The sequence below is a fragment of the Daucus carota genome, chromosome 1, assembly GCF_001625215.2.
Source record: "Daucus carota subsp. sativus chromosome 1, DH1 v3.0, whole genome shotgun sequence".
Lineage (NCBI taxonomy): Eukaryota > Viridiplantae > Streptophyta > Magnoliopsida > Apiales > Apiaceae > Daucus > Daucus carota.
Window position 1 is genome coordinate 55,331,397 of NC_030381.2, and position 23,098 is coordinate 55,354,494.

The 23,098-nt window shown below is 36.3% G+C and overlaps 4 protein-coding genes across 6 annotated transcripts; 2 read left to right on the plus strand and 2 right to left on the minus strand.

Annotated features, from left to right (window-relative positions):
• Positions 1-1,780: 1,780 nt before the first annotated feature.
• On the plus strand, positions 1,781-8,715 carry LOC108204012 (pre-mRNA-processing factor 39-1). 2 transcript variants are annotated; one of them, XM_064086161.1, is made up of 14 exons: positions 1,781-1,940; positions 2,930-3,390; positions 3,849-3,952; positions 4,641-4,870; positions 5,001-5,168; positions 5,264-5,624; positions 6,122-6,265; positions 6,491-6,643; positions 6,726-6,842; positions 7,109-7,189; positions 7,328-7,477; positions 7,661-7,957; positions 8,130-8,246; positions 8,454-8,715. In XM_064086161.1, the coding sequence occupies exons 2-14, from the start codon at positions 2,931-2,933 to the stop codon at positions 8,565-8,567; spliced, it is 2,496 nt and encodes an 831-aa protein (XP_063942231.1). In that variant the 5' UTR covers positions 1,781-1,940; position 2,930; the 3' UTR covers positions 8,568-8,715. The 2 variants fall into 2 exon arrangements, with proteins under 2 accessions (XP_063942231.1, XP_017228753.2); XM_017373264.2 differs by having other exon boundaries at positions 8,457-8,715.
• A 1,271-nt stretch (positions 8,716-9,986) lies between these two features.
• Positions 9,987-12,823, plus strand: LOC108199465 (nuclear transport factor 2). The gene is made up of 9 exons (XM_017367290.2): positions 9,987-10,454; positions 10,574-10,708; positions 10,850-11,285; positions 11,457-11,665; positions 11,869-12,037; positions 12,154-12,275; positions 12,353-12,418; positions 12,493-12,580; positions 12,656-12,823. Exons 1-9 carry the CDS (start codon positions 10,419-10,421, stop codon positions 12,754-12,756), a joined length of 1,362 nt encoding a protein of 453 aa, XP_017222779.1. The 5' UTR covers positions 9,987-10,418; the 3' UTR covers positions 12,757-12,823.
• A 1,425-nt stretch (positions 12,824-14,248) lies between these two features.
• Positions 14,249-16,751, minus strand: LOC108205266 (subtilisin-like protease SBT1.2). Its single transcript, XM_017375154.2, has one exon. The coding sequence runs from the start codon at positions 16,649-16,651 to the stop codon at positions 14,351-14,353; it is 2,301 nt and encodes a 766-aa protein (XP_017230643.1). The 5' UTR covers positions 16,652-16,751; the 3' UTR covers positions 14,249-14,350.
• Positions 16,752-17,192: 441 nt separating this feature from the next.
• On the minus strand, positions 17,193-22,515 carry LOC108205267 (NADH dehydrogenase [ubiquinone] 1 alpha subcomplex subunit 9, mitochondrial). Of its 2 annotated transcripts, none has more exons than XM_017375155.2 (13): positions 22,332-22,515; positions 21,981-22,077; positions 21,755-21,819; positions 21,551-21,636; positions 21,360-21,444; positions 21,193-21,263; positions 20,166-20,297; positions 19,475-19,590; positions 19,246-19,369; positions 19,103-19,171; positions 18,066-18,186; positions 17,633-17,824; positions 17,193-17,471 (listed from the first exon to the last, which is right to left on the minus strand). In XM_017375155.2, the coding sequence occupies exons 1-12, from the start codon at positions 22,414-22,416 to the stop codon at positions 17,685-17,687; spliced, it is 1,191 nt and encodes a 396-aa protein (XP_017230644.1). In that variant the 5' UTR covers positions 22,417-22,515; the 3' UTR covers positions 17,193-17,471; positions 17,633-17,684. The 2 variants fall into 2 exon arrangements, with proteins under 2 accessions (XP_017230644.1, XP_017230645.1); XM_017375156.2 differs by having other exon boundaries at positions 17,629-17,824; positions 22,332-22,491.
• Positions 22,516-23,098: the final 583 nt, after the last annotated feature.

Sequence of the window (23,098 nt, forward strand, 5' to 3'; positions counted from 1 at the left end):
CGACCAAACTTTTAATGTTTCGGCTTTAATAGTACTAGCTTATAGCCCGTGCAAGGCACGTGAGTTTTTTAATTATTTATAAACTTTTTAAATATATTTTAAATGGTGTGAAAAAAATTAATTTATAAATATTAAATTAAAATTGTATGTATCATGCCAACGTATTAAATTCTTTCTATCAAATTTTAAATTATTTTAAGTAGAATATGTGACGCCAACTCCTATTAGATTATATTTATAAATGTATTTTATATTAGAATTATTATAATATAATTTAAATATTTTTTTAAAATTTTTTATGGTTCGAGATTAAAATTGATAAACATAATTTGTTTTGAATTAAGAAGATGGATCATAAACATGCAATAAGATGATAGAATTTGTTTTGGATTAAGAAAAAGTTTTTGTATTCGTTCCTCACATAAATCGGGCTTATTAATCTTAAGATATATGAGATAAAAATAATTTTGTGATGGTGCGATTTATATGATTCTACAAATAAAACTGGTAAAAAATATTTATTTTGGATAAAAACAATCATAAACACGTGAAAGATAGAATTTGTTTTGGATTCAGAAAAGAAATCATAAACATGCAAGTAGATATCAGTTGTCTTATGGAACAGAAGTTAATTTTGTTCTAATCTAACGGTGCTTATTTGTTCAATATACGATTCGATGGATAAAATTAATTTTGTGACGGTGCGATTTATACGATTCTACAATTAAAATTGGTAGGAAATATTTATTTTGGATTAAAAAAACCAAAAACACGTGAAAGACAGAATTTGTTTTGGATTCAGAAAAGGAATTATAAACATGCAAGTAGATATCAGTTTCCTTATAGAACATAATTTAATTTTGTTCTAATCTAACGGTACTTATTTGTTCAATATACGATTCAACGGATGATAAGCTTTTGGACTATAGGACCATGCGACCAAATTATCTACCTTACGCTTATTATATATAAGTATATAATAGTATAGATTTGTTGATCGGTGAGTTTTATTATTCCACCCTTATTTTGGATTATTAACATTTTTTGATGGAGGATTCACATGCATTTTAAAACTCCTTCTATATAGTATAAGATTATTAATATTCTAATTTTTTCCCTTTTCTAAATAAAATTTTAATATATATTTTATATATGTTTTAAAATCAGTGTTAGACAATATAAAAAAGTGTTGATATTTTAAATGGACAATTTTTTTTACTTTTTATTTTATTAATTAATAACGAACGAAAGAATCGGTTACAATTTTCATATGACCTCCCCTTATTCTTAATTCTTATAGATAGACCAAACAAAAGAGAGAGCTGCCCTTTGGTGTATTGATATATGTCAATTTTGTTATTAATTTCTCATCCGCAAATCAACCCTTATAATAAGTTATTTTCTCAATAGATAACTAATCTCAAAATGAAATCTTGATGTAATCCGAAAAAACAAATGACAGATTTAAGACAATACAATATATAAAAATTATATTTTTTTATAATGATGTTCTCACACAAAAATTCCAATCAATTAAAAATTTTCATCTAAATAAAAAATAACTATTATACATTTTGGCATGCCTATTAAACTAAACCCAAACACTAAACATTAAACACACACCCATCTACTTACTCAAGTTAATAAAACCTTTTGCGCCAAAAATAATAATTAATAAGACCAAAACCAATAAAACATTAAATAATACTTAATTAATTAAAAATAGCAAAATCCAAAATAACATAGCAAAATCCAACTGGGCCAAACCCAAGCCCACTAAAACGCCCAAACCAACCAATATAAAACACAAGCCCCAAAAATCAGATATCAACCAAACGGGCCCTAGGTTTACAAATCTGAAGAACACGAGAGCATAGTCGTCTTCAACAACGAGCTTCAACAAATCAAAGCCCTCGCGTTTCAATCAATCAGCTCAATTGGTATACACACACACCTATACACACACATATCTCTGTTTTGTTCGCTGTAAATTCGCCTTTTGCAGCTCTATTTTGTGCATAATGTTTAATTGTTTCGTGTTTTTTAGGGTTTTGTATTGAGTTGTAATTTTTGTGTGATTTGTAAGTGGGGTTGGTTTGTTTTAAGTGGTTAGGATTTTGTGGTGGTGAGTTTTATTAGCACTAGGTTTTCGAGTTTCCGGGGTTTCTAGTGAGTTGTGTTCGATGTGTTGCTAGTTTTGGGTTAGGAGGGAGACTGGTTGGGAGTTTGTATTGTGATTGGAGGTTGGTAATTTGGTAATTTGCGGGTTTGTTTTTTTCTAGTTGTTTTTCGAGGTTTTGTTAGGTTTGGGTTGGGGGGGGGGGGCAGTGGTTGGGTGTTTGGATTATGGTTGGAGGTGGGGTATACGGTTATTTGCGGGTTTTTTTAGTAGGTGTGTTTCTGGTTATGTTATGATGTGTTATTTGTTTGGGTTGAGAGCAATGCCGTTTGGGGATTTAAATTGTCATTGTAGTTTGGTAATTTGTGAGTTTTGGTTTATCTTTATGGTTTTATTAGTTTTTTTCCGGTTTATGTTTTGATGTGTTGTTAGGTTTGGGTTCAGTGGGGCTGTGTTTGGGAATTTGGATTGTGGTAGGGATATGGTATGTCTTTAGGAAGTCTGATTTTTTGTCGATTTGTGTTTAAAATTTGTTGAATGGGATTTATAGTGAAGACAGATTATTTACATCAATCAGAGGTGTAATAAATGGAAACTTGTATATGTATATATTAATATTAATGTTACACGAGGCGCGGTTCGATATGATACGTGGGATGAAAACAGATCCGCGGTTCATCACTTGAATCTTTATATTCACATGTTTGTTCCGTGTCAAGTTTCCGTTTCCTAGATAATAATTGTACATTATTGTAGTGTGCTAAATTGTCTTATTTGGCTTCACTAAAGAATTGTTGTTTTGTTTGTCAGCATGGGTGACAGTGAGACAGTGGTAACTCAGACAAAATCTGTGATGGCCTACACATCCACTGAATATGCCTCAACAGATAATTATAATGAAAATGCTGCATCTGATGCCGTCACATCTGATGCTGGCACTGTTGGAAATGTACCTTCTAAAATTTCTGCTGGAAGTGGAGATATGGAAGTTCTTACTGATGTGATGGTGACAGATAATACATCTGAGCACACACAAAATCTAACTGATGAAAATGGAAACCAAAATCTTGCCAAGGAGGAGGTTCCTACTACAACAAATGATGTTAGTGAAAATGTTGCCAATTCTGCTAGTGAATCAATGGACACAACACATGTCTCTGCTTACAATTCTTTAAATGGCATTGATGCTACTGAAGCTAAAAATGTTGTCTCAGATGTTGGTGAGAATGGAACTACCGCAGTTGCCAATGAATTCATGTCCGAAGCTCCTGGTATACCTACCTCTATACATCTACTTAATGCTATCAATTTAACCTTTCACGTTTCACACAATACTGTGCTCTGACAGTGGTAGAATTGAGCTATATTTGTTTTTGGACTACATTAGTTAGATATTATGTTTGTACTATAAATGAGATGGTGAAATGTGGCCTCCGATCATCTTCAATCAGGATTTTCTGTTACAGGTGTGTAGGCAAGTTTAATTATCTTTTTTACATTCTTTGACTACAAATATTTGTCAAGGGTGAGTATATTTGGTGCTTGTTATAAAAATTTTCATAGTAACATGCTTGAAGTCTAGTCTAATACTCTCTCTTGTCTAAATTAATAAACATTTATCTATTACTGCTTTTTTTCCCCTCTGCTTACTCATAAGAGATAATAAGTCCAGTCCCCTGCAGATATATTTGAACCTTTTTCTTACTTCATTTGTAATAAATTGCTGCAGCATTGTCTGCTGAAGAAGAAAGACTTTGGAGTATAGTAAGAGCTAATTCTCTGGAATTTGATGCTTGGACTGCCTTGATTGAAGAGACTGAGAGAGTAGCAGAGGTATGTAACATTTGCATTGTTAGGTCAATAATAAATATTTTTAGTTCGACTTCCAAGAGGATTCCTACTTTGTTAGGAAGTTAAAAAGGAGTGTTTAACAGATTAAGAGCATCTCCAGGAGGCTCTCTATATAAGCTCTTAAGTAGGAAAATAAAGCATTCTTGGTTCAAATAGAGGTCCAAGAGACTCTTAGAGGCTGTTTATAAATTTAAGAGCCTCTTCTCTCTCCCCTCTTTTAGGAGCCTCCACATGGCTTTTATTATTAAAAAATTCATAGTCTCCTACCATGCACCACTTTTCCCTCTCTTTTTAGTTCATATTTTAATAAAATATAAAATAAAGGAGTATAAAGAGTATTGTTGGATTTGACTCTCTTAAAATTGTGCCAAATTCCTGAGAGCCATATATTTTATAGTATATTTAAGAACCAACTAGGAGACTCTTGGAGATGCTTTAACACTTCGGAAGTCACTAAGTGGCCCTTAAATATTTAAGACCGGCATCTCTTTTATTTTGAGAAGCCTGTTACCCTGGTTATTTTTGTGTCATTAATAAGGATTTTATTCCCATGCTGTTACTTAAATATGCTCCTCTTTCTGTTGATAGTATATTAACAAACCTGTACCCAGTTCGAGTTAAAAATTGGTTCTGTACTGCAGAACTAATATACTCATATCCTTATTTTCAGGGACAAATATCAAAGATTCGTAAAGTTTATGATGCTTTTCTAGCAGAATTTCCTTTGTGTTATGGCTATTGGAAAAAGTATGCAGATCATGAAGAACGTATGGGTTCTAGTGACAAAGTTATCGAGGTCTATGAACGGGCAGTACAAGGAGTAACCTATTCTGTAGACATGTGGTTGCATTATTGTGTATTTGCCATCAACACATATGGAGACCCTGATACTGTTAGAAGGTATATACTACCCTGATGGCTCTCTTTCCTCGTCAGGGAAATCGCTTTTTAGTAGTTTTATAAAGTGCCACAATGTTTTGCTATTAATTTTGGTATGCAATAATTAGATTTTATTTTTTATGTATGTCAGGCTATTTGAACGGGGTTTAGTCTATGTTGGATCAGACTTTCTATCTTACACTATGTGGGATAAATACATTGAGTATGAATACACGCAGCAGGAATGGTCTCGTCTTGCCATGATCTACACACGGATATTAGAGAACCCTAATCAGCAACTGGATCGGTACTTCACCAGGTGATCATTCTAAATACATGCTTTTTCCTATTACTATACAGCTCTTGTTAATTGGGTTTCCTGGAGCTTACTTGAACGTACAAATCTTATTACAGCTTCAGGGAACTAGTTGCACATCGGCCTCTGTCGGAGTTGAGAACTGCTGAAGAAACAGCTGCTGCAGCTGCAGCTGCAGTTGGCGCCACTGGTCAAGAAATTGAGGGCGAGGTTCATCCCAATGCTGTGGAGTCTCCGAAGCCTGCCAGTGCTGGCATAACAGAAGCTGAGGAGCTGGAGAAGTATATCACGATTAGAGAAGAAATGTATAACAAAGCTAAAGAGTTCCAATCTAAGATCATTGGTTTTGAAACAGCTATAAAGAGGCCTTACTTTCATGTTCGCCCACTTAATCCTGTAGAACTTGAAAACTGGAATAACTATCTTGATTTTATAGAAGCTGAAGATGACTTCCAAAAGGTACTTTACTATTAAGTACTGGATAAATCCTCATTATGTATTTTTTGGTTTATAGTTAGCTGCCGTTGTTATGCATTGACTTACAGTTAGTAATATCTGCCGCATCATTTGCTTTATTGGCTAACCGTTGGACGAAGAACCCTTTAAAAACGGGATATTGAACTTGGATAAAGCATGGACCTTCCTTTTGGTTTCTATAAGGCTAAGTACTTCAAACCTTCATTTGTGAGTCGAACATTCTGGGTTGATCGTGTTGTATGGTAAAATATATATTTAAAATTCTAATGTTATGCATGCAGGTGTGTTATCTTCCTAACAATCTGTCTGTCAGGCTAGGAAGGTCCCTCGATACGTATTTGAGGGGCCTATTTTTTCATCAACGGAGTAGATCATACTCGTCACTCCTTAGCCCTCTCTGTTTCAGATTTTTCTTTTCTTTTTTTTGGTTCACGTGAAAATTTAGTAGAAATTCTGATCTCCACACTTTTTGGGGACAGGTTGTCAAGCTATATGAACGATGCCTGATTGCTTGTGCCAATTATCCCGAGTATTGGATACGTTATATTTTGCATATGGAAGCCAGAGGAAGTACAGATCTAGCGGAGAATGCACTTGCTCGTGCTACTCAAGTCTTTGTCAAGGTATGGTTATAACTTATAGCCTATAGGTCTTTGATAGTTGATCTGATTATCAATAAATAATTTCCTGCACATTTACTATACTATGTTGTTAAGTATATGCCAACGTTAGTTAGGGTAGACAGAGAGAGTGCAACTAGCATTTGTTGATCTCAGTGGTTCTGAGATTTAAAGTTTGTAACCATCAAATAAATTACTAACTATGTGAGTTGTTTCCAATGTCTACAGAGACGACCTGAGATTCACCTTTTTGCTGCTCGATCTCGAGAGCACTCTGGAGATATTCCAGGGGCTCGTGCTGCTTATCAACTTGTGCACGCTGAAATTGCACCAGGTCTCATGGAAGCAATTGTTAAACATGCAAATATGGAACATCGACTAGTAAGACTATTGAATAAAGTATTTGTCAACAAATTTGGCTTTATTAGTATTTGGATGAAGTGATTTTTTGGTATATTTGCAGGGGAAGGCCGAAGATGCATGTTCCTTGTATGAACAGGCCATTGCAATTGAAAAAGGAAAAGAACATTCCCAGACCTTGCCACAGTTGTTTGCTCAATACTCTCGATTTGTTTATTTGGTATGTCTTGTCCCTATCTATTAGGACACTAGCGCTTTGCTGCTATTTCCCTCATCAAAAATTTAGTTGTAAATACCCTCCATAAATTTGTACAGTTACCTCTAAATCTATTTCATAATTGAAAAAAAAATCAGAGATCTAGGCAATTATCTTCATTCCAGTATTTGAATCATGGTGGATGCCTTGTTCTTGATATCTTACGTTCTTATTTTATTGCTGGGTCATATATTGGTGCATGTATCGACTTATACATCTGTTGTTATTAGGTTTGCGGGAAGGCGGAAAAAGCAAGGGAAATTCTTGAGCAAGCACTTGAAATTTGCCAACCATCAAAATCACTTCTGGAGGTTGCTCATCTCTCTCTCTCTCTCTACACGCAACACACACAACCAATTGAATCACAAGGACATGCATTGATAGATAAATCAACTTATATCGCTTGTGATGCTATCTGAACTTGAATTTTTTCGTTTGCGGTATTGCAGGCAGTTATTCATTTAGAATCAATTCAGTCAACCCCAAAACGGATAGAATTTCTTGATTCATTGATCAATAAATTTATTGCACCTAATCCTGATAACCCTAGCGCTGCAAGTTTTATTGACAGAGAGGAGCTATCAAGCATCTTTTTAGAGGTATGGTACTGTGGTTTTTATTGCGAGGAATTGCCAATTCTCAAATTGTGGTTATCGAATAAAAGTCTCATGGATTTAGTTAAGATTTGGAAGCCACCTATGATAAGCCATGTAAAAAGCAGACATTGTATAGATTTTTAATTAGCATTTTATACTTTTTTTACCCACTGTGGGCTTTTGTAGTTTTTGGATCACTTTGCGGATGCTCATTCTGTTAAGAAGGCTGAAGATAGGCATGCCAAATTATTCTTTGTGCACAAGAGCACATCAGAATCCAAGAAAAGGCATGCAGATGACATTCTGCAATCTGACAAAGCAAAGCTAGCTAAATCTGGTTATTCATCCTCCCCATCAGTGATGGGTGCCTATCAAAGCACACAAAACCAATGGCCAGCAGGTTACGGTGCACAACCTCAAGCCTGGCCTCAAGCTACACAAGCCCAAGCACAGAACTGGAACCCTGCCTACCCTCAGCAGCAGGTACTTGCACTTTTATATGGTAGAATAAGATTCATAAAGAGATTTGAAATTACATTAGTGGGGTTTAGATTGCTCTAGACTAGTTATGGAAAGTCTAAAATGAATTGCATATTTTTAAGCCTTTTGATGTCTTTAAATTGACAACATGACGTCATCTTCTATGAATCCGTAGGCTGCATATGGTGGTGCTTATGGAAATGCGTATGCCCAGCCACAAGTACAAACATCTGTGCCCCAAGCAGCTGCTGCTACTGCTTATGGTGCCTATCCTCCTGCATATACAGTTCAGGTAATGAAGTTTGTTGCAACTATGTATAGTGTATAACTCTATATGCTGTAACCAAGTATATATACATAATCCTGCATAAATGTTGGTCATCTTCTCGCTTAGTTTTTATTTTTTTTATTTTTTTTCTGTCTAAATTTCTGTTAAACCAGTAATTATTTTTTTTTACTTTTTCCTGTCCAAATTTCTGTTAAACCTCTCTTCTTTTAGCAGGCTTATCCCCAGCAAACTTATGTGCAAGCAGCTACGCCAGCACCTCTAGCTCCAGCTCAGCAACCTGCTGCTGCTGTTGCCCCACAAGCATATTATGGCACTTACTATTGAGTCGACAAATGTTGCATATGATTCTTCAGTTTGTAGCTCAGATATTTTGTTATTGGGTCTGTTTGCGGCACCTTGTAGTTAGAACGTTAATTTAAGCAGTGTACTGTGTTGAGGTTGTTAGTTTAATTGACATCTGTTTTGCATGTTATTATATTCCTCACATAGTGCAGATTGCGGGGGTCTGCTGAATGAAGAAGATTGCTGTCTTTTCACCAGAACATGCTGGTGGTTTTAGTAAAACTTCAGTGAAGGCATATGTATCTACAACAAACTTTAAAGAGGAAATATAAATTTAGGTGTCAGTGCAGTTTAACTATATTACTTTTTAGAATACTTGATCACTAAGAAGGCCTCTCTCGTTGTATTGATTATAAACATTTCAAAATAATTAGAATAATGTCAAAGTAACTTGCATTAATAAAACCAGAACAGTGTTAACTAGTCGAGCAAATTTGTTTTATTCGAATGATACAATTCTTTATTACTCATTTCCTGCGGTTAACTTGATTGAGGTTCAAATGTGGTTTTGTGAGGCTAATACTAATTTATAAAGACAACTTACTGTGACATTTGTAGGTTAGGAAAAGAATGTCGGAACGTTGCTCCAACATAAAAAAATTGTTAATCGCCTGTATATACGTATATACTGTAACTAACATTTATATGTGACGTGGTATTAGTTAATCGCTTGTATATACTGTAACTAACATTTATATGTGACGTGGTATTAGTTATTTTCATGATTGTAACTGGAATTTGAACTAATCGGTTGCCTGGTTCAAGATTTATGAGAGATTTTCAATAAATCGAGACAAATTGATGAGTGATCGATAAAAAATTGAGAATTGAGAATTAGAATTAATCAATAAATATTGAGATTTAAAATTAATCAAATTGATGAGTGATGGATAAAAATTGAGAATTAGAATTAATCGGTAAAAATTGAGAATTAAAACTAATCGGTTGACTTGTCAGATTCAGGATTTATCGTAAAGAAACCAGTAAATCGGTAAAATATTTTATAAGAATTAATCTAGAATTTTTTAATAAATCGAAAAATTTTAAAATACCGGTTATGATCGACAACACAACAGTAACACAATGAAATAAAGGGAGCCTCATCAAACTCTACATTGTGGTTACAGCCTGGAGGCCGGAGGGTGGTGTGTGAAATTGTAATCAAGCCAGTTGGTTTGCTTCAACATTGGATTAAACTCTACAACTTTAAAAAAAAATTAATATGATTTGCATGGAAATCTTCAAAACATTAATCTAATGCTTACAAGTACCACGACAAACTAGAAGATAGAAACTGGTGTCAAATGTTACGTCCACAAAATATAACAGAGGAATAGTTCCTTCTTGATTCTCTCTCAAAGATGAATATTATAACAAGGAATGCTAGAGTTTATGTTGGATCCCAACATATTTTATTCACTTGCTCTTTCTGATCCTCCAAGTTCCATCTCCTTTTTCCGTTTCTATCTGTCTCACTATTGCACACGTTTGTGTACATTTATATATTCAAATATTCACTTTAGAGAGTGAGAGAGGTAACTGTGCTTCTACTCTTTCTTGTGTTCACTTTTATACTGTTACACATGCATGTTCAGATACTGATAGGGAGAATGTATGTGCATTGAGAGAGGGAGGGGGAAGAGTATTGAGAGAGAGAGGGAGAGAGAGGGAGAGACAGAGACAGAGAGAGGGAGAGAGATTTTCTAACCGTTTGAGAGGGAGGGGGAGAGAGAGATCTTCTAACCTGTTTGTAAAGCACTAAACCACATAATTCTCTTCCTCGCATAGAGTCAAGGATTTTACTATTTCTCCCTTATTGGATCCTTCATATTAATGGCATATCCAGTTTCCCCTGTAAGTGCTGACCAGGTAATCATAAGGGTGAATAATCTAATAATCTATTTCCTTCAAAAGATTCAATCTTTTCAACTTCAACAAACATACCCATTATGTGTTGTTTACTTGATTCTTTATCAAACTTTTTGTAGGTTGGCTACTGTTTTGTTCAACAGTACTACCAAGTTCTGCAGGGACAATTCGATTATGTTCATAAATTTTACAACGATGCCAGCACAATTATTCGCATTTCTGAGGACTCAACTCATACTGCTTCTGGAATACTGGTAATTTACTCTTCATTATGCTAATCAATAGTTTGATAGACTTGTGCTTTGAAAACCATGTTGTCAAATTTGAATCCTTCAAGTAGCTATTAGTCTGATGAGAACCCTCGTAATTTTGTTTCTGTTCTTGTGGCTGTGCAGCAAATTAATAAACTTATCATGTTGCTGGACTTCACTGGAATTGAAATCAAGGCCATAAATTCCCTTGAATCATGGAGTGGAGGTGTTCTTGTTGTGGTTTCTGGTTCAGCTAAATCCCTGAAATTCAGAGGCCGGAGAAAGTTCATGCAGACCCTGCTCCTTGCTCCTCAAGAAGAGGGTTACTTTATTCTAAATGACATCTTTCACTTTCTCAGCACGGAGGTCATTCACCAGCATCCAGAATCTTTAGTGCTGGAGAGCAGAGTTGATTACCTACATCAAACACCCGTGTTAATGGATGCCAGAACTGAATATCAGCATCCAAGATCATTACTGCAGGTGACGAGAGCTGATTGCCAGCATCCGCAGCCTGTTCAGTTGGAAGATGGAGTCGGTCCTCAGCCAGCTGCTTCTAGTCCCCTTTCACATAAAACAGGTATATAGTCATTACTATGTAGTCTGTAACTGTTGAAATATAGCATAAGATTCATTTGGGACATTCCTCTAGCACCTTAAGGTTTTAGCTGGATTGGTTCTCAACATAATATCAGAGCTCTGGTTTGACAAAGGTCTCAAGTTCGACTCTCCTAATATCTGATTGTTTCAGATATTCCTGAAGGTGAGGTGGAAGCCGGTGGACATATTACTTCAGAGCGTGTTGAATACAGTCTCCAAGATCAGCAGGAGTCTGCAGCTGTATGCATGAAAAAGGATTCTGCAGAAGACTCGTCTTCTTTAAGTAATGAGGCGGCGAATCATGAGGAGGAACCTCCATATGCTGTTGGAGAGCCGCAGCAATTTACTCATGCGTCAATAGTATGTGCCTTTGTTATTACTGCTACTTTTGATCAGTCTTGTTCATTTCTCATGCCTTTGCTGGATCATTCTTTAAGTGATTGATGCATAAGAATCATAACCTTCTCATATATACCTTGTTGCTCTAAATGCTGAAATCTGGTGTATTTGTTCTTGTTGGACTAATTCATGGTTTTCCTATACATAAACACCTCAACATGAAGTTGCGAGCGCCAAAGGGGAAAACTGTTACACTGGCTGCTGCTATGACACTTCCAGAAAAGACATCCATACTCGTTTCTGAGTGGCGTCCAACGCTGCACATAAGTAGTCAGCTGCCAGACACTTCATCATCCTCGTCCCCTGATTCTAGTGTGGACGTCGTATCAGAAGGTTTTCCACAGAAAAATGAGACTCAAATTGTTGCTTTGTTCTTCCTCCGTTTTCAATTCACATATTGATCATTTGTGTATAGGTAACTGTTGATAAATATTTTACTTTCTCCCCAGGTGAATCAAGATCCGTCTATGTCAAAAACCTGCCTCTTACTGTATCCGCCCTTGATATTTCACAAAAGTTTGAAAGCTTTGGGAGAATAAAGCCTGATGGAGTGCTGATAACAAACCGAACGGTCAGTATAAAGTTCTCTGATCTCTAATGTTCACTTATGTTATATGTAATTTACCTCAACTGCAATTCTTTTTACAGGATATTGGTATTTGTTTTGCCTTTGTCGAGTTTGAAGATGTTCAAAGCGTTCACAATGCAATCATGGTATGAGCTTCCTCCACTGCTAGACTAAAATGATTTTCTTTTCCCTTCTGTATAATTAATTTTCCTCTCTTTAGGCATCTCCAATACAGTTGTCCGGGAGAGAAGTTTACATCGAGGAGAGGAAACCAAGCAGCAAGAGCATCAGCAGCATGCGCGGAGGAAGTAGGTGCCTTGAACTGGTTTGCCTGATATAACTTCTTCATGCCTTCCCCTTATTAACATCATTATGATTCCCAGGACGCGAGGAAGGAGGCAAAGGGAGTTATCAGCAGGAGGCTGTTAGAGGGAGTTTCGGAAAGTGGCCTTTTGGCAAGGGTGTTCACAGAGAAGTGATTTAGCTTAAACATATTTTCATATCAGTTACTTCATGCTTTATCTGCAGATATGCTCAGTATATGTTTTATCGAGTGAATGTTTGATATAATTATTAAAAGTTGCGTTCTGAAGTGATATAAGTACGTAGTATAAATTAATGGTACTCCTGATCGACAGTAACATGTGTTTTTACGCACCTAACTTAGCTGAGTACGTACTTAAGACAACAGATATAAATAACAAAAAGCAACTAAATCAAAATCCGTCCCTTTTACTATATCCGCCTCTTCATCACACGGTGCAATGGCAACAAATCAATCCCTTTGAGGCCCTTGGTGATCTTCACAATTTGAGTCCTTCCGATCCCCAGATGATTTTTTCTTGAAAAGAACTTGAAGGGTAAACCAAAGCAACCAGGCTGCCTGGTCCGCCTCTGTACAACATCAGACCGAGTCCTTTTCTTCTTGTTGTCGACAGCAACAACAGCTTTTTGTGCAGACTTAGTCGTGAAATCAGACTGAAACGTGTCCAGAACCGTATAGATTTCCCAGAGTGAGTCCATCCTGTCCTCTCCTTCCGTCTCACCTTGCCGCTCCAATAATTCACAGGCTAAATTTCTCTTCCTCTCTGTTTCCTCCCTCATGGACTCATTAGTCCCAACATTCAAACTCACATTCTCAAAGTTCATCCCTCCTATATTCACAATGTCATCAAATGACTTAACACATTGTGTGACATTTTCACCGTATTCTATCATATCCTCCTCGATGAGCGGGATACACTGAGTACGTTTGGTTTTGTCTCGTGTGCATAAAACACAAGATGAGAGTTTCAGAAGAAATTGTGAGAAGAACATGAAGCATGACAAGCAAAAGTGGTAGAAAATTACAGTTAAAAACATAGCAAGATCATAGAAAATGAGAGCTACTTTCAGAATTATCAAAAACAAGACTTGTTAATGACAATGATGATACAGAAGAACAGCATATTTGTACAACTAAACACAAGCTAACAGGGGAAAGAATCACTAATTAGAAGTACAATTATTTATGATTTTTACTAATCAGTGATCATATCTTTGCTAGATCTAAGGATAATTTAGTGACTTGATATTTTTAAGAACGCCATTTTCTGGTTGTAGACTGCAAGTCTAAAAGGAAAAAGAAAATCCTCACAAGCAATCGATTTAAATTTCGAATTATGGGAAACTAACATATATAACTAGTAAATTTACCTAAAATAACTTTTTAATATTTTTAACAATCTAGAATATTAATAACATACTGGTTTTAAAATATATAGTCAACCGACAACCAATATTATCGAAGCAATCCAATTTTGTCAACCAATTTTAAACAGGTGAGTTGGAGATGTTCTAAACTGTCAATATTGCATTATATTTTATTTTCTAAATAAGTAAACAATGCAATTGCTTTATCATTTTCAATGCGTGCATTGAAATGTACCATCTGAATCAACACGATGACATACTAACATGCTGTGATCACTACGGCTGTTACCACAGCAACATCATCACTTATGAGGGCCGAACTAAGGGGAGTCCGTGTAGGCTAAAGTCTCGACTGAACTTCAAACGTCAATAGATAATTTATTTTATCACTTATCCCAAGTCACTGATATAGGGCTCCTGATCCTGGCATGACTATTGTGTGAGCTAAACCATGAGAGATACCCGTGGCTGTTGCTCAACCTCCGCGAAGCTGTCCTGTTCCGCGATATAAGCCAGACTCTGTAACTTAAACTCTGGTTCATATGTCTGAAAATCAGCCTTTGTGGTCTAACTCTCACTTTGATTCCCTCTGGTGGCTTGACTTCCACAGAGTAGGTGGAATTAGGACTCCCCACGTTTGTCAATCGTCTTTTAATCATCTTACTCTTCGTTCTAGGCCTGAAAACGACGGTTATGGAAGGATAATTGAGGCTGAAGGCCTTGTTCTTGTGCATTATATCAATGCAGCTCACATTCCTGTGAGTGATCAGGAAGATATCAGAGCTTGTGTATTTAAGTGTGCATAAATGTGTCACGTAGTCGTTTGGGCTGATGTCGTATATCAGTCCAGGACTAATGGCTTTTGTTGGATTTACGTGTCCAGCTCCGATTGCAAACAGCCCTGCAGGCTGATCCCCATCCATGATCTGCCTTCCTGAATGGTCAGTTATGTACGCAGTTGTCATTAACGCGGATTTGATTGCAGCTGGTGTCCAGTTTGGATGAGCTGAGTGGATCAGCGCTGTGAGTCCACTGACATGAGGGCAAGCCATGGAAGTCCCTGACATGACAGTGAAGTTCACTCTTCTAGAATCTTCTGGTATTCCAGCAGGGCCCAGGTTTTGAGGCCAGGCCGCGATGATGTTGACCCCTGGAGCTATCATATCTGGTTTCAGAATGGAAGGGTCCATAAAACTTGGACCCCTCGACGAGAACTGAGCTACTGCTGGTGCTCTTGATTTTCCAATGCTAGTTCCTCCAAAAATGATTTTAGCCCGAGGTTTTCTTGTAGAACTAATATATTTTTTCAATTGTACGGATTCTGTGAATCCTATCAATGTGGCTGGCAGAACATGGACATCGACAGAGTCTTCCTCGTAATTTATCTCTGTGTTTGCTAGGATCATAGCAGCACCGCCAGCTTCCTTCACTACTTGACCTTTTTCTGCCCTTCCATTGATACCTCGATCACAGACCACCATTTTACCTTGAACTTTTGCTCGTCGAAGAGAATTCTTCATGCAGTAGTCACCTCCAGATTGGCTGTCAGCTAGATAAACAAGCTCAAACTGTTCCTCAGCGCTTGAATTATTCTTCCCCGGGTACATGGATTCCCCATAGAGGAGCTTTCCATTGCCTAGACGGACTATGGCAGGGAATCTCCGGTCTAGTGTGCTAGCACCAACAGTCGCGATCCAAGGAGCTTCATTGGCAACTGAGTTGAGCATTGGTCCATTATTTCCAGCTGCACAGATGACTGAAATTCCATGCTCCATTGCACGAAAACTACCAATAGCAATATTGTCCTCATAAAGCGGAACTGGAAAGCCGCCTAGGGAAAGCGAGAGCACATCAACTCCATCTCTAATAGCAAAATCCATTGCAGCAAGTATATCTGAGCTGTAACAGCCACTGAACCAACAAACTTTGTATACAGCAATGTGAGCACCCGGGGCCATTCCTCGAGCCTCCCCTGCTCCATTCCCAAGCACATTTGCCATAGGAACCGCAGAGCCACCAGCAGTTGATGCAGTATGAGTCCCATGACCATGAGAGTCTCGCGCTGATTTGTACTCTGCAACACTATCCAGAGACGAAGCTGCAGAAGCCACGCGATGGCCTCTACTGAAGTACCTAGCACCAATGATCTTCCTATTACAATTCGAGGAACTAAACTTCTCCCCTTCTTGACATAACCCTTTCCACTTCTTGGGGACTGGAGGCATCCCATGATCACTAAAGCTCGGACTCTCGGGCCAGACTCCGGTATCAAGCAAGCCAATTATCGTGCCTCCACCAAAACTTGACTCCATCCAAGCACCATCTTTTGCAAGGCTTAGTCCCAAGAACTTGTACGAGTAAGTAGTTTGAACTTCATATCGCCTGTCAGGCCTTATCGCAATAACATCATGCAATTTACGTAAAGCAACCACCTCAGACTCCAAAAGCTGAGCTGCAAAGCCTTCTATAGCAGAATGGTAAGAGTACAGAAGGCGAGAAGACGGTGTTTCCTTAGCAGAAACAGCCTTCTCAAGGAACGACAAGTGCCGATGCAGCTTTGAGGCGAAAAGAGAACTGGTAGCACCTTGTGGATGGAGTTGAACTATGTAGGTTTTAAGGCCATGAACATCAAAAGAGCAAACGGAGAGTAAAAGAATCGCGAAAATAACAGTTTCTTTGGTTTCCATCGCAGGATGAATAATCTGCGTAATGCAACTAAGTTCTGCTGCATGGTGATGAGAAGATTTGTGGGGGTATTTTAAGGCCCAAAAAACATGAATTCAAATTTGAGTTTGAGCTGCTTCAGATTGAAACTCGTGAAACTCAAGGGCTCTTCATCACGAGAATCTTTTGTTGAACAGAGACAGAAGGAGCCTGTTCTCAGAGTCAAGTGCTGTCACGAATTACGGATCGTATCTAGTTTTAACAGATCCATATCTACTAAAAGATCACCGATCAAATCAGATAACTCAATCGAGAGACCTGTACAGTTGTTTTTTCTCTTAACAATGTTTTTGGAAAGCTCCGCCAGAGATGCCAAAAAAACAATACTCAAAACATTACTCAGAAACATTACAGTGCTTGAGAAATTTTGATATACCCCTTGCCAAAAATGAAACGATAACCCAAGATTCCAGTTCAAAATTTTGTTAGGTTAAATATGTATGAAACATGATGCAAATCCATATAAAATATATTCGGTCATCCGTTGTGCAGTATATCAACATGTGCAATCAAATTTGGTTTATTTCCCTCCGCAGAAAACTTGAACTAAAAAGGAAGTGAATATGCCAGCTGATGAATTATCAAGCTTTAATAAAAATACAAACAGCTTCTACACTTGTATTAAGCAAGGCTTGATCCAGCCCAAATGATCACACGACTGTTCTCTGGTATTTAACATGTGATCTGAACATTTCACAAATTATACAATCATGATGCAAGAATAATCCTCCATTTGTTTTATTCGCTGTTAGCGTCTCAAAAGAAAGAACAGCCATCTGAAACCTGTTTGGAGAGAGTTTAGATTCATTAGTACAAAAAATGAACTCACTTTTAAAAATCGGAATATATTTTTGGTAACAGTATTGTCTAACATACACAGATGATTTGACTCAATTTTGACAAAAAAGTAAGTATTAGAATTCTTAAATGTGCAGATTACCTACTTTCAAAGCTTCTAGGTTTGTGGAAAGATAGTCCAGCATTTGAGATCAGACATCATGGATTGTACTCTGAAATTTCTCTTTCACTGGCTGTAGAACCATAATTTGGCCCACCTTTACGGTATTGGATCAGATACTCAACAGGATAGCCCTTCACCTTCCGTGGCACAAGCCCAAGATCACTGAAAGTTAAAGCTGGAAAAGACGTCGATGAATATTATCAATTAAATACATTATAATTATAATATTATTAATGGGGCAAGGTAAGTTGCGTATAAAAGCTCAAAAAGTGGATTCCGCAAAAAAAAAGTTTATTGCCTAGCTGTTGAAAGATAGTGCAAGATCCACTTAGTGATTTTGCGAGGAATCTATTTATCAATAAAACACTTCTAAATATTCAAATTATACAATTTATAACAGAACTTAATGCACTAACCATTATCCGACACAAGTGTATCTGATGTAAGGGCATTGATCATATCTAAGTTGAAATAAGTTGGGAATGGCAACGGAAACGGAAGTTTATTCAGCATTATTTCTCGAGGAGTTGCAATGGCCTGTTAATATTGACATTTGACAGTGTATTATAAGATGACTTGAAAAGAATTAAATCAGTTCACAGGGAATTATGGAACAATAAAATGAAGCAGAGATTTGCAAAGCAATAAACACGGCAATAGATAGAGAAACTTAACACTGTAACAAGAGCAGTGACATTTATTACATATGAATTTTGATAAAAAATAATCTCAAGAGTATAGAGTGAACAGAAGTAGAAGACATAAACGTACTTGGAAAAAGGCAAAAGCTCAAAAAGTGGATTAACATTCCGCAAAGTAAAAGTGGATTAACATAATATCATTACATGCAAGCTCTCAGTATCTATTAGTTCCATATTTATTATGTTTATGTTAACAAAGCATTTCAGTCACACAAAAATAAAATAAAAAATGTTATCAATGAATAACATATCTTATTTTCTTTTAATGGCCTACTATGAAAGAGTCTAATTTCAGAACCAGACATCGCTGATTTCAGAAATACAGTAGTTTAACATGTATCCAAGAATCCTATATTGTCAGAGAGCATGAACTTTGCTAGCTAAAAAGAAAGATTTAGGATATGTAGAATAAATACTCCAGTTGCAAACTGATATGTGGAGTTGGTGAAGTTAAATCCATCTAGTCAGGGACCTAGGATAAAATTGTTGATGGGGTGGACACTTTTGAAACCTTACTTTCTACAATATACATATAGTTTACGAATCTCAACAATTTTTATCAATACATCAAAATGTTCATACATAATTCACATATATACAACTTTTCAAGGCTCGAATATTTAAATATGACAATTTTTTAACTTAAATTCATAATAGATAACAATAACATATAGCAATAGCAATACTAATCTCCGTCTCTGTGATCAGTAATGACTTAAATTTCACAAAAAAGGAACAGATTATGCATTTACCTTGGCTATTGAGAATGGAACATTCACATACTTAGGATATTCACGGATCATCTCATACATGAGCTCTGCCTGCAGCACACTTGAATTTAGTGTAAATCAAAGAAAACAGGAAAACGTCTAAAGGAAAAGGACAGCCTAGTTACCAGCTGACGCATGGTATAAATATCTGGTCCACCGAGTTCGTAAACTTTTCCCATGCTGGTACCATCATCTTTCAAGGCCGAGACAACGGCAGATGCAACGTCAGAAACATACACTGGTTGAATTCTGCAAACAGGCTGTTGTCAGTTTTGTATTTAACAAGGATTTACTGTAGAACACATTCCATAGTAGCAAAATGAGAAATTCCACAGATTTCAGTTAGAATCACACTTGGTAGATCCATCCCCAAACAGTGGGACAAAGCCATAATTTTTCGCCATATGAGCCCATGGATTTAGAATCCGATCTTCTGTACCAATCATCAGAGCAGATTTCATAATTGTGGCCTGAGAATAAAAAAAATTGAAGTTGCAGCATTTAATCACTGATATTAAGGTCTATCAAACCAGGATCTGATACTTCTAAATGAATGAGAAAAATCGCATTTGTAAGATAGTTGTCTTCTTTCATTCCATTCAGAATCTTTTCAATTAGCACTGAGCTACTGTTACATCAAGGAGAGTCACTTGTGCTCGTAAAGGATAGTTTAATATTTCACGGGTAAAATTCAGACAACCAAACATCAAAAACCACCACGCCAACTAATAAGATAGCAATTTAGCAGGAGCATAACAAGATGTTTATGTGTCACCAGCTTGTCTAAACTCTTAGCATGAGCAAATTGCCTGATTTAAAACATACTTAACATCAAAAAAACTACAATTAAATAAAAGTATCATTCTAAAGTTTAAAATAGCAAATAATTTAGCAATATGGCTGGTGTATAACAAGATTTGTTTTGTTATCATTCATTCCACAATAACTGTGATAGCTATGGTAATTTTCAGAGACCTGATGTATAAGAGTTTAACTCATTCCCAAATCATATAATAGCTTATGAGAAGAATAAAAATATTCTCACCTCAGGTATTTCTCGTAATATAGCTTCCTCGGCGGCAGCTTTAGCTTTAAGGATTCTAGAAGGAGATGAGGAGGATGCCCCTAAGCATGAAATTTGTATAAATCTCATAATACCACCATGTTCTTTGGAGATCTGCAGAATTGTTGAGAGCAAATATGTTTATTAGACCCAATTCAAAAGGTAAATTTAGCATCTCACTCGCAGAGAACTCCAAATTTCAGTCTGACATATATCAATTACTTTAAACGTGCTTTAAAAGGTTAATATTTCATTAAGTACTTATCCGGTATATCTGCTACCCGACGAGCCTATTACAATAAGTACTATCTAAAAGGTAAAAGTTTGAACAGATGGGATCATGGGAGTACTAAAGATGGACCTAAGATCGACCTATGCCATATCCCAAAAGAAAGTGCTGCCAAGTCCATTGTTCCTAAAAGTTATAAATTTAAACAGATGGACTCAAGATGGAGCTGTGCCATAGCCCAAACGAAGTGTGGCCAAGTCCAGTAGTTTAGATTATCAGTGTATGAATTATGAAACCTCAAGTCACCAAGACTACTCCCGACATGGCGACATGTATATTAACAATTGACATTTTTCGCCAGTGATACACGGCACCTCTAGAACCTACAAAAACTGCTAAAAAAACCTAGTTGTTTTTATGACTGGCTGTTGATATAGGCATTTTAATTTTAACAATATTAAAGATGCAGAATTATTTAGAATTTCAACTTTCAAGCTAAAATCCAAAATGTACTCCAATCCTAGAAAAAAATACAAAAGAGTTTACACGCAAATTGTCTCTTTAGTGTGAATTAATAATAGATACAACATGCAAGTATGCGTGAATCTATTATTCTACTAATCTGTTGGGCTGACCCACTTCCTATTATTCTGTTTATATCAGTTTATAACTTATATCAGAAAGGAAGAATATGACAATAAAAAAATTATCACTGCAATAACAAGAGATACAACATAATGTATACACAGATATATTTGTGCAGAAAGTGCAGTAACATACAATTGCAAGTCTTTCTGCCATGTGGTGGTTTACTTCCTCCAAACTATAATTTCTAGTTCCGTAATCCCTTCCTGCCAATATTAATAGATTGCTATAAAACCAAATATTGAGTACCGACCCTATCCTGAACTTTCCAACATAAAAACTTAAAAAAATATAACCAGTACCAATAAGATTAATAACAACGTTTGCTTTGGCCATCACTGCTTTGATTGAATCTTCATCTCTCGGGTTGTATTTCATTGGAACAATCTGCAATACAAAAAGTATAAATATGTTAAAAATTAGTCAAACCAGTACCAACATTGCAGACATATTCACAAGAAATAATTAAACAGTCAGATCATCTTCCGCTTACCTGACCCAAGTCTCCCATTAATTTTAGGTGTCGAGGATCATCCTCAGAACCTCGGAAAGGAACTAGCACCTGAGAACCCATTTTAGCTAAAGGAAAACCACAAAATACAAGTATAAAATTCAGTGAAAAATTAATGCTAACAACCATATAAGACTATGCTTGATCTTCAATATACTAACTAAACAAAATTAACATTCAACTCACCGAGTTGTTGCACAAGATACCGGCCAAGAAACCCAGTAGCCCCGAACACCGTAGCAACAATGCCACTGCCAGAATTAAACAATTAAACAACACTTGACAACAAACTGACTTCGAGCAAACCATACTACCACAACCTAAAACCAGCTCATGTCTACTTCACTCCAAAATCAAAACATCAATCACAGCAAACACGATAGATTTTTTTTAAAAAAAAGACTAGAAGTACCTAACAGACGATCTTCCGCCAGTCCCTTTACGAACTAAATGCCCCACGCCTTTAGTCGCCAAGGACGACGCGTACCTCGGATTATCATAACCATTATCTGACAATCAATTCCACATACACATAAAAACTGTAAACCATCAGTACATACACATACAACATATATACATACAAATTAAATGTACATTACCTCCACTGAACTTAATGTATCATACACATACGCATACACATACACAGTCAATTACATACATAATAAGTCTCTGTGTGTGTGTGCAATTGAAGATCTGTAGCCCTGGAGGAGGGAGGGAGGGAGAGACAGAGAGAGAGAGAGAGAGAGAGAGAGAGAGTACATACAGTGATTAGAGATTGGATAGAGGGCTTTGACGGAGAAGGAAGATTTGGGGCATTGCTGCCCTAATCGCTTTGAAATTGCTTGCATCTTCGTCTTCGCTGGCTGTTCGATTAGATATTGGGGATTTTAGTTGAGAGGGCTTGTCTACGACCGGGATGAAAATGTCTCTCCGGTCTTTTTATAAATAAAAGATAAACGATGCTATTAAATTTTGTTTATACCAGTAAGATTTTTAGAAAAATAAATAATATAATAATATAATTGTGCAATAATTATAAATTATGAAATAAACGGGTTATCTTTTGGATTAAAGAAGTACTTAAATATAAAATATGTTTTTAACAAGTTGACAGGCATATATAATTAGGGGGTGAGCAAAAATTCTCCAAACCGACCGAAACCGGCCGATCCAATCCGTCCAAACCGAATTTAACGGTTTAATAACGGTTTGGTTTGGTTATGATTTCAAATTATAAAAATCGAATTATTTCGGTTTGGTTTCGGTTTTTACCTCCAAACCAAATCGATAAATCCGAACCGAACTGAATGTGTAGAATTACTAATAATGTATTATTAAAAATAAAATTATAATCTACAAAAAAAAATGTAAAATCTTAAACATATAAAAGGTATCCTAGTAAAGATTTTCTTTACAAATATTATTCATTCTATTTTATGATATTAATTTTGATGTATGTATTATGTTTTCATTCTTTTTATTTATATTTTTATAAAAGTATACGAATCACATTTTTTTATTTTCTTCCGT